This window comes from Amaranthus tricolor, chromosome 10, assembly GCF_026212465.1.
Source record: "Amaranthus tricolor cultivar Red isolate AtriRed21 chromosome 10, ASM2621246v1, whole genome shotgun sequence".
In the NCBI taxonomy this organism is placed as follows: Eukaryota; Viridiplantae; Streptophyta; class Magnoliopsida; order Caryophyllales; family Amaranthaceae; genus Amaranthus; species Amaranthus tricolor.
In genome coordinates this window covers 9,536,083-9,548,170 of record NC_080056.1, presented here as the reverse complement: position 1 = coordinate 9,548,170, position 12,088 = coordinate 9,536,083, and the positions used below count along the sequence as shown (strand labels likewise).

Here is a 12,088-nt window from a genome sequence, read left to right as displayed (position 1 = left end):
ATCATTAACTTCACTTTTTTCCTTTGACCAATTAACATAAGTCATCCTACCTAACCCTAGTTAACTCGTCGTCTAATCGTTTTATCCTTCTATCCCTTACATCTTCTTCAATCAATTATTATTTCTCAATGCAAACCAATTATTGTTGAAAATAAGTTCCTCAAACTTAAACTAATTTTCATCTTTTTAACTCTGAAAGGGACTTTAATTACAACACTTAAATTGAAACAGAACCCTAACACAAAGAAAAAAATTATAGAGGATTAAACATTGAAAGCAAATAAAAAAAACCCTATCCTCCATCGTTAGTCTTGGGGTTACTATCAACCTTATGATTGATAGTAAGCCCTTAATTTCTTTATTTTTGCTTTTTTTTTCATTTTTAGTTACAAATGAAACTCATTCTCTTGTGTTAGAGAAATTTTATCCATTTATTGAATTCAATCTACCCATATATTGGATTTTAAAGTCTCTCATGGTGAGAGTTTGGAGTCTTGTTATCAATTTGATGGCAAAGGTATATGACGTCATTATAGGTGCCAGTTCTGCTAATACAGTCAATGGTATTAAACTTATCACTATTTTTAAAGCTAGACAAGATCTAAAGACCCCGACAGAGAAAATTGTATCAAACAACGATGTAGTAGAGAGCAAGCTTGAGTGTTAGATCTCCTTTATTATGATCGTAACTTTTTCTATATAGAAAGTTGTTTGATTAAAATTATTATGTATTTAATTGATAGTTACTCTATTATAAATGTCGGATGACATTTTTATTAATAAATTATTTAATTCAATTCAAAAAAAAAAACTGAAAGCAAATTGTATTGTGGCAATTTTTATTTAGTAACGAACACAAATCAATCATATTACAACACATAAATTGATATAAATGTAAATAAATTCTAGACTAGTACGAATCATGAACCACAAATTCGAATTAATATTTTTTTTTTATAGGATTGTGGTTCTATTTAGATTTGGATGTTACCAACTAAAGTGATTTTATTTATAGTGGGTTTCGTTTAAGTTTATAAATCTTAAGGTCGGTTGGTAGGCAGTATCAAATAAAGATGGTAATGAAAATTTAGTCTAATTTGGTTTAAAATCTCTTAATAAGTTTATGGCCATGCTTTGTACTTCAGTCATCTCATTTTATTCACATAATTCATTTTAATGAATTATCATTTGAAGATGTGATATTAGGTGGTAATGAAAAGTTATGAACAAAAAACTTTTTGATTATCCACTTCTCATTATCATGGGAATGAGATGGTGCATTTTATGAAAAATTATAATACAAATTATTTCTATTAACGTCATTTAGTATCAACAACCAAACGAATGGTTAAAGTAATCTCTCTATTTTTGTTATCTAAATTCTTGAATCACCAATCAGGCATTTTTAGTTTTAGTTATTTGGGTTTATTTCACTATATTTGAATGTTGCATGTTCAGAATGGTGGACTAATTTCTCAAATGGTGGACTAATAGTGGGCCATGAGTGGTTCCAAATGCATTTTGATAGAACCGAAAAACCATTGACAAAATCGAATCGAGAACCACAGGGTCGGGTGAACTGGACTGTGCAGTTTGATTGAATTTTCAGAGGTCGGGTTCAACCGAATTGCATGGTTCCATAGAACGACAATTCCCGATTCATGGAACCGTCCAAAATTTGATAAAAAAAAAAAAAAAAAAAAAAAAAAAAAAAAAAAAAAAAACTAGTTGTTGCAACCATCTTTTCTTATGTATACAGGGAATAATTTTGATCTTTCCTTTCATACCACCTCCTTTACTATTCTCCTATACTATTTACTTTATATTTTTCTCTTCATTTAAACAGTTATTGCTTATTCTTTTTAATTATTTCTTTTGTTCATAAATTATCAAATACTATAATTGGAACAACTATTTGAGGAGGAGGAGAAGCAAAAGAAGAAGAAAAAGAAGAACCACCCTATTGAGGTAATTAAATAGATTTTAAGAATCATCAACGAGATCACAACAACAAGGTCGTGCAGAAGGTATTAGTTAGTTTAATTATAGTTTAAATAAAATTACAAATTGTTTATCTTTGCAAACTTGTAATATTTGTAATAACTTTATGTTTTTGCTTAAAAAAGAAAAGCAAGTCAACATTTTTTGCCATGCCTCGAACGTTGGTAGACTCGTTTCACACGCGTGAATTTACATTATAAAAGTTAAAACCGAAAATTTGAGACTTTTCCTATGAATTTGTCAATCCGATTATTACTATCAATGCTCCAACAAAGTGATATGCACAACTACATAGGAACTTGCAGAAAATTTTTAGGAGACCTATATGATTTTTGTAACCTTATGCACCCCTAACATCTAATTAGGTTTCATTCGATCATAGCTAAAATAATGGATAGCCATGATGATAGTTTTACCTCTTCTTCATCCTCATCACGTTCAACGTCAAATATTTTTTCAAATAGTGGAATGAAAAGTCCATCAAACTTCGATATTATTATGAATTATAAAGTATATACTTACGATTCAGCTTTTTATTATTGCGTCAGAATCTACTTTTAGTAAAAGTAAGAGAAAGCTTGATGAAAAAGGAACTTGTCTTCCTCCACATATTATATAAATATGCATTTGCTAAAAAGATTGAGATCAAGTGAATATATGGACTAAAGAACAATGATAATCCATAGATGCTAATGAATATGCTTGCATCATCGTGAGGAGAGGCAATAGGGACATTGCAATGAGAAGAAGATGATAACGAAGATGATGATATACATACCATTTGAAAACTACCAACAAATAAAATTAAAATGTATGACAAGAGCTACATGGGCTTTGATTCCTTTGGAATATGTAGGCAACTTAGTTTTTTTTTTTTTTCCGAGATACTAAGTTCAACTTGTCTTTCTCCCCCTCCCTTCTTGTAGTTAATTAATTAAAATACTTTATTTTATTAATTTTTAATTTAGTTATTAATTACATCTGCTTTGTTCTTTTAATTAAGTAATGCTTTAATTGACAATTGACATTTAAAGAATATGGATAATACTCGACAATGGTATACTATGTAATTAAGTAATGCTTCAATTATTTTAATTTTTATAGTTAAGAAAATAATAAATAGAAATACTAAACCTTTGTGCAAACCCGTTGGACCCGCACCTAACCCATGTATCAAACTCTTGGACCCGCACCTAATCCTTTATGAGCGGTCCGAATCAAGTTCCATTTCTGTATATGAAACCAGATTTGGCTTAAACTAGACTGTGGACATCACTAATAATGAGAATCAACAGGTAAATATATGGTTAAAGCTAAAAAGTGATGCTTGTAGTAAGATAATGCTCCTCTGATAGAGTTCAAAAGAAAGGAAACACATAAGCCATTAAGCACCCATCTGTATACTCAAAGATCAGCATATCGAATATGCGTCTAGAACGGGGTCCTTTAATCTAGGTCATGATTCTTCGCACTTAGCTGGAAAACCTTTCCAAATCTCCTAAATCACATAGCATTAAAAGCATGGACGCAACGTAAAAGTTCCGCTACAATAAAGTCCCACATGTATGAAAAATTGAAAAGATAATAGCTTGCTTTTATTTGACATAAGTAAAAAGTTTTTTTACGTTGAGTAAAAGGTGAAATTTACTTTAATATCCAACTCCATCGTCAATGAGAGGACAACATGTCAAATGCAATGCTTGACTCTATCAATGTTGTAGGAAAAGGCTACGACCATAGAAATACCTAACAATACACACCACGGTCAATATGGACATTCATTTACAACAAAAGATCCAAGATAATTGTTAGCTATGACTAATGCCATCAAGCTACCTTACATTTCACATTCAAACTCATTTAATGTTATTTATACTGTGTCATTTCAAGAATAACATTTACTCTTCTTGCATTTACTTGAAATATTTCATTTAAGGCCTAATGCCATATAACAAACCTTAGTTAATTTATCCAAACTAAGAGTGACAACGTACTTGGGACTGAGCTTTTCAAATACTCTCTTTGACGGTTCGGCTTTAATTGACCCGTGTGTAACCTTCCTCTAGCATCAATGCTCATAACATTTTGTTTTGTATGTTTGGAAAATTTGGTGGGTAGGAAATCCAGAACACAATACTCCCTCAACCGTGTAGCAAGTACAAAGATTTCGTTTTTGGATTAAGGAAGTGATCAATCACTTATATGACTTACACTTCTCCCTCCTATAGTCCCATTCTGATCAAATATGCCAATTGATTTTTAAGTTGTTCACCAATAACTCTTATTTTCTATTTTATTTTAAATCTATGAGTCAAAAAATAGCAAAATGAAATTTTTTGTTTCGTCCCAATGTAAATTTTATTCATATCAAAATTTTATAGTCTTGAACTAAGCATAATTAAAAGTGTTTCAGATAAAAACACTACTTCCTCCGTTTCTTTCAAACGTTCCATTTGGCTTTTAGACTCTATTCATCATTCACTCTTAATTTGTATTTTATTTTTAAATTTATTCTTAAATCTATAAGTTTAAAACATAGTCAAATGAAACATTAAAAAAAAAACAGAGTATATTAAGTATGCAAAATCTAATGAGAAGTATTTAATTTGAATAAAATGAAATACTCCCTCCTATTTACTTTAAGTGTCTTAATTCTTTATTTGGTCAAATCACCCTAAATGTCTCATTTCTATTTTAAGCATGTCAACTTTACAAATTTACCCTTATTAAACTTAACATTTTCACATCTTTACATATACTAACCCCACTTTACCCCTATTAAAATTTTAAAACACTACACATTTTTCTTTTACATGTAGTCTTATTTGACCACCTAAAAAATAAAAAGAAGTCAAATAGAACACGGTTTTTTCCTGAATCATAGGACTATCAACTGAGCGAAGAAAAATGTTAAATGAGAATCAAAATTAAGATCTTACACAAGGAATCGATTGAGCAATTAAATTTGGACTTAAACTTTACCATTAGTCTTGAGGAAAACAAAATCGAATTCAACTTCAGTAATCTTCGTGTAGAGAGGAAAAGATGGGTGGCTGAGATGGATTATACGGAATAAGGCTCTAGTAAGATTTTAGTAGGCCATGGACAAAATGAACTTTGACAATAATGCACGAGAACAATGAGAAAATTAAGATGTGGTCTAAAATGAAGGAAATAGTGACCTTGCATCGCTCTGCAGTCTGCACCTTGACCGAGAACAATAGAAGGTCTAAACTGGAGGAACTCGAGAACTTGACCAGATTCCCTCATACACAAGTTATCGGCAAATCAACCTATTACAACAATGGACCTAATCTCTATGTAGCCAAGTTTGTGTTTCTTTAGGATCTACATTGCAACCCGAAAAGCATAGAAATAAAACCTGTACATTCAGAACAATTCAAGCTGCTCAAACAGTACAATGATAAAGCACCTTGTTGCAATGAAGTACATTAACTGGATACGAATTTTCATAAAAAAGTACAGCATATTAAAATAAAACTGTCGTGGGTTCATAAATTCCAATTCTACAAAATCTTCTCAAAAAAAGTATAGAACCCTAATAGTAAAGTGCAAGTAGCTGAAAATAACTCAATACATTCGTAAGTTCTAAATTAAAGAGAGAAGAAACAAAAACAAAGTAACCTTGAGATGATTCCGTACTTAACGGTTGGCCTTAGCAACTCTTTCGATCTCATCTTTCTTCTTGATAGCATAACTGCGCGGCAAGAGTATTAATTAGACTCGGATAAATTTAAGTAATGGCCCTTTAATTAGAAAATCAACAAACAAAATACTAATACCTAAAGCAGATCTCTAGAGTTCATCAGCACATTACAAATTACAGAAGATAAACTTCAGCAAAACAACTGACTTTTACATTCACAGTTGCAATTACCAAAAATTACAATCAAGGACACCGAAATTACCTATTAGATGAACCCTTGGCAGCATTGATTAGTTCATCAGCCAGACACTCAGCAATTGTCTTGATATTCCTGAAAGCACTCTCACGAGCACCTGTTGTCAGAAGGTAGATCGCCTGATTAACACGCCTCAGTGGAGAGATATCAACAGCCTGACGCCTCACCACACCAGCAGAACCAATTCTAGTAGCATCTTCTCTTGGTCCACTGTAAAACACAACATGGGGCAAGAAAACAATAACATTAAAAATTATAGAGCGGATTAAGGGTGTAATGACAATGGTAACTCGCACAAAATTTAGGAGCTAGGAGGCAATACCCAACATTTTCTTGAGTAAATCAAACAAAAAATAATTAAAATTATCCAAGCCAACAAAAAGAGATGCCCAAAAAAGTACAGTAGTAAGATCTTGTAACCTGTTGATAATGGCATCAACAACAACTTGGATGGGATTCAAATCAGTCAAGAGATGAATGATCTCCATGGCATGTTTTATAATCCTAACAGCCATCAACTTCTTCCCGTTGTTGCGACCGTGCATCATCAGGGAATTGGTTAGCCTCTCAACAATAGGGCATTGAGCTTTTCTGAAACGCTTCTTTTGGTATCTTCCAGCAGTGTGAGGCACATAAGTAGCATGCTTAACAGAAGTTACTCCAATGTAATCAGCCAATGCAATATCATGGACCTACATACAGCCCAAGTGAACTTCAGAAACAAATTGACCAAGGAAATTCCAAAACTGAAGTCCTAAACACACACATCGGCAATTGAATGAATATTATCCATCGTGAGACGAACAGTAGATAAAAGACGCAAGTATATTTTTGCCTGATCGATTTCAAATTCTAAAGAGGCAATATTTTGATATTATCAATTGTTTTCACCAAAAATGATGGTAGTTCAGATCAACTTTAGCCAGTTGCACAACACACAACAATGTATCAACATACTAAATTCTTCAATAAAACATGCTAAAAAAGTCCACGAAAATATAACAATTCCTCATAATAAAAAAGCTATTGCATATGATATAGTAGGAAATTGATGATAACATAATTACCATAAACTTTCATCCACAAACTTCAGCAATCTCATACAACAATCAATCAAAGAACTACAAACCCATGACACTTAAACCAGATGATACTGTTCTGAATTAGATAATTCACCAAATATTATTACAATTGATACTAAAATTAAGAACAAAAACAGTTACCAAAGCACATAGATTACACAATTACAAAACAGCTCTACCAAGCATTTTCAATCAATGTCACAAAAAAGAGAGCAAATCGTCAACTTTTAAAACAATTCTGAACATTAACTTTATACACATTATTCCACTTCTCGCAATCATTTTCAAGATTAAAAAAATAGAATATCCTGAAATTGAAAAGTTTAATTGAACGATTCATCCATGAATGAAAATAGAAAGACGAAAAGTATACAAACCGAGACGTCATCAAAACTCCAGCGGCCAAAAAGCTTGACCTCATTTTGCAAGCCATCAGCACTATCAACTACGGCCGCCATTGAAGATGCAAGATACAAGAGAAAGAAAAAGGGTTAGAAAACCTAAATCTGCACAACTAGTACAACTAAAACCCTACGTCGCAGTTTTTGGAGGCAAGTTGAACCCTAGTTTTATGGGCTTTACTCTTCAAGAGTATTAGAGTATTATTTATTGATTATTGATGTGGGCTTAGGATTTTTTTTGCAAAAGCCCACTTCTTTCCTAAAACTCCGTAATTTCTTTTTCACTAATAGGGTAATAGCCCATCTTGTATGACATCGTCTCACAACAAGATGACCTCAAAACAAGAATCCTATAAACTAAAAGTTTTTATTGTTAGCCGATTTAATCAATTATATTTTTAAAAATAAAAAACTGAAAATGTAGTGTAATTGCACGCTTACTCGGTAGAGTTTTAGGATACCTCAAGTAGGCATTTAAGCTACGTCAAGTGGGGTTACCAGTTTGTCAAGTAGGTGTTTTTAACATGCTAAAGTTGTCAAATAGGTGTTATGTGTTGTAGACATTTATGTTATTTGCTAAAGGGTTTAGATTATGTGTTGTACATGGTTAGGTTATCAGTCCATCTTATATGAGACTGCCTCACAATGAGACGAACTCAAAACAATAAGCTCTATAAGCTAAAAGTTTCTATTATTGTGTTATTTAACCCAAGTATGAGGCATGTTGCACGATGAGATCCTCTCACACAAGATTTTGTGTTAGGTTATTTGTTGTATGTGCTTTTATCATGTGTTGTAGCCTTGTAGGTATTTTTGTTATGTGCTGTAGGTGTTAGGTTATTTGTTGTAGGTATTTATATTATGTAATGTAAAAGTTTCTGCGATGTGATGTAGGTTTTTAAGTTATTTGGTGTAGGAGCTATGTTATGTGTTGTATGTATTTATATGTTTACTTCAGTATACAAAAATACAACTATAACAGTTCTAAATGCCTATATCTACTAATCAAAATGTGTACTTTAATAGGAAACAACATATGCTTTAAACGCAAAAAATAACTATTTCAAATGTTTGTTTAAAAATTGTTCAAATGCCTACTTCTGTGTGCAAAAATACCTACTACAACTAGTTCAAATACTTACGAAAACTAGTTCAAAATACCTAATAAAAATTATATAGGTGTTGTGTGAAATACGTGCGCGTATTCTGAAAGAAGTTTGGTATAGATTTTTTTTAAAACTAGTTCAAACTACCTACTAAAAATGAATTGAATGTTGTGTTCTTCAATTAATCCAGGTTTGTGAATATTTTATATGTTGGGGTTCATATGATAATTGCGTTAGCATCAAATTAAGTTTAAATTGGGGATATTTATGTTCTATAATTTCACTTTAGAAATTGATCTTTCTGGTTTGCAAATTTCAGAAAATTTCTCTTTGTTACTACTCGAATTGCACCAACATTTATTACTACCTGCAAAAACCAACATTAATAAAATAATTATATTTGTAGATAACAATAGTTTATTCCGTCTATCGTTTTTGTTCGTTTACTTAACAATTTTACAGCTTTTAAAGTAATTTATTAGTCGTATATCTCAAAATACACATAAAAAAATCTTATAAAAAGTGTTATCAAACAATAAAACAATGAAAAAAATGTCATAAACTACCTACAAAATAGGGTTTATGTACGTCAAAAACTATGAAGAAATATTTTTGTTAAAAATTACCTAAAAAAAATTACTTCTTTGTTAAAGACTACTAGTTGACAATAACATCTAAATTTTCGTTAAGTGTAGCATGTGAAAGTCACGTACAGTTTACATAAAAAATAATTTATAGTCTTTAACAAAGAAATAACATTTTTTAGGTAGTTTTTGACAAAACAATTAAATAAAAACTAGGTAATTTTTGACAAAAACCCTATGTTTTTTATTTTATCCTCTATATATCTATTACAAATTTTATTCACAACAATCGATAGAGTGTTCTTTGCGATGAAGATTATTAAGATTGAGTTACGCTATAAGATAGTTGACGAATTTTAAATAATACAGTTGTATCTTATTCTGAATGTGACTAGTTATAAAACTTGTCAAATAATGATATTATGCATCTTTTTCAGAATATGAAAACTCGACTTGAACAATTATCGTAATTAAAACGTTTATGATGTAATTTTTTTAAATTATCGATATTGACAATATTTGATTTTTTCTAGATCCGCACCTAATATAGAGAGAAAAAATAATACAATTAATGCTCAAAAATTTAGCACATTTGAAATAGCATATGATAAAAGTAAACTATAGGATTATTACATAATGATAATCAATAAAGGAAAAATGACAATAAAGATCAAGGTAGTTCAATTAAAAAGCCATAACCATAATCATAAATAAATAATACTTTCTATTTTCCCACGAGAACTTAAAACACCATATAATTTATTTTGTGAGAGTCGGTGTAAATTTAAAAGAGGTAATATTTAAGAATTAAGCGCAATGTTTGTAACAGAAGCAGCGACGACGGAAACCACGGCAGCGACCACCTGGAAAGCCCTCAGTTTTGCAAACATTAGCACAGTTTGTCCTGCTCACACATATTCCCTTGAATCTGTAACTTGCTGACTCACATATTCTTGCTTCTGCTACATTTGTCCCCAATTCTGTTTTTTTTTTTTTTTTTTATATTCATCCACATCAAAAATATGCAAGTTAAATTAACAAAATACTAAATAACACAATGCAAATTAGACGATCTTACATTGAGACTATTTTTATCGAGTTGATCTGATGTAACTTTATTATTTTAAATTATCACTTATAATTTTAAAGTGATCACTTACAAATTTAAAGTAATAATTATTTTTGATTATAGTATAACCACTTATAATTTTAAAGTAATAAATTAAAATTATAAATTAATTATATAGTTTTATTTCTTAATGATGAGGTCTCATATAAGATTTACTCGTAAAATATGAAACTCATTTTATAAAAAGAAATAAATACTTTCTATATGGTAATTAGACCTCATCACAAGCTGAATGATATTATTTTATACGATATTGTCGGTAATAATGATCTTATTAAATTAGCCTGGACTTATTGTGAATGCCAGCATATTAACGGGGAACATAAGTGCACACACTTCATAAGCCAAGGAGATATATACCATCCCAAAACCATATGGCAATGGGAAGAAGGTCTCTAATAGCTTATAAAGCGTGCACACTATTTTTAATTTATCGATGTGGGATAACTCATCCCAACACCCCCCTCACATGCGAACCCCCGTCAAGTTCGCATGTGGGAGTAATCAATTAGGGTAGGAACGCCATTCTTTTCGAACCTACCATTTTTTTAAATTATTGATCGAACCATCGGCTCGGATACCATGTTAAATTAGCCTGGACTTATTGTGAATGCCAGCATATTAACGGGGGAACATAAGTGCACACACTTCATAAGCCAAGGAGATATATACCATCCCAAAACCATATGGCAATGGGAAGAAAGTCTCTAATAGCTTATAAAGCGTGCACACCATTTTTAATTTATCGATGTGGGATAACTCATCCCAACAGATCTATATAAGTTCTCATAATAAATATAACGCAGTTAAAGATTATTTATGTAAATCTAACACATATGAGTTATCAAAGAATATTTACAAAAACAATTTTGAAATCAAATCGCCATGGAATAGCAAGAGCAAAATGGAAAATCACTTCGATCCAAATATTAGGGTTTAAAAAATAATTTTTATCTACAAGAATGATATTATAATAAATTAAATATAGATATAATTTACATTTCTAAAAAGTAGTTAAAATATCAATAATAAAAATTAAAAATGAGTAAATAAGCCTTAAATTTTTAATACTTAAAATGAGTGTATAAAACTTGTCTTCAGCACACTATTAATCTCAAAAATTAGCCTAACTTAATTGATAACAAATATATATTATATAGTTAATGAAAAAAAATTGAGATTAATTAGTAATTATTTGAACTAATTAAAATTAGAAGGAAAAAAAATTAAAACCTGTAGTCATCACAAGAAAAAGCATAAGAAAAAGAACAGAAAACACACGTGAGCGATCCATTAAGTTGTATTTGTATTTTGTATGAGAATGGGGATTAGATTTTGTGGCTCACGATTTCATACAAATTAGGTCACTCCTTTATATAGGCGAAATTCAGGCATTTTCTGAATTTTTAATATATTTTTAAAAGAAATTAAATATTTTTATTTGATGGTACAAAGATATTCCGTGTGCTACTAGGCACGTTCAAACATGTAAAAAACAGCATTAGTGATTCAAAATAAACATCATTGTAGTCTCTTTTGCGTTGTCATTGTCTATGCCATTATGTTGTAGTGTTCATATTCACTTTATGCCATTATTAAAATTATGATGATTTACTATATACATTAAATTAAATTATACAATGTTATATTTATTAAATATTTTTATTTTGAAAATATTTATAAGGATGAACGTACACAACAAAATTCATCACTTATTATGGTTATGTATGAATGATTGAATTCTATTAAATTTTTATGATCAAATTTCTTATTTAGGTAAGTGTTTTTATTTTGTAAAGCAATTAAATATAAACAAGTTCATCAACTCAAAAAAAAAAAAAAAAAGTTCATACCTTTTTGTA

The 12,088-nt window shown here is 30.3% G+C and overlaps 2 protein-coding genes across 2 annotated transcripts; both read right to left on the bottom strand.

Annotated features, from left to right (window-relative positions):
• Window positions 1–5,418: 5,418 nt before the first annotated feature.
• Window positions 5,419–7,601, bottom strand: LOC130825850 (40S ribosomal protein S5). Its single transcript, XM_057691292.1, has 4 exons — window positions 7,384–7,601; window positions 6,345–6,616; window positions 5,931–6,134; window positions 5,419–5,719 (listed from the first exon to the last, which is right to left on the bottom strand). Exons 1-4 carry the CDS (start codon window positions 7,462–7,464, stop codon window positions 5,665–5,667), a joined length of 612 nt encoding a protein of 203 aa, XP_057547275.1. The 5' UTR covers window positions 7,465–7,601; the 3' UTR covers window positions 5,419–5,664.
• A 2,078-nt stretch (window positions 7,602–9,679) lies between these two features.
• LOC130825851 (defensin Ec-AMP-D2) lies at window positions 9,680–11,601 on the bottom strand. The gene is made up of 2 exons (XM_057691293.1): window positions 11,460–11,601; window positions 9,680–10,077 (listed from the first exon to the last, which is right to left on the bottom strand). Exons 1-2 carry the CDS (start codon window positions 11,518–11,520, stop codon window positions 9,905–9,907), a joined length of 234 nt encoding a protein of 77 aa, XP_057547276.1. The 5' UTR covers window positions 11,521–11,601; the 3' UTR covers window positions 9,680–9,904.
• Between the last annotated feature and the right edge of the window lie 487 nt (window positions 11,602–12,088).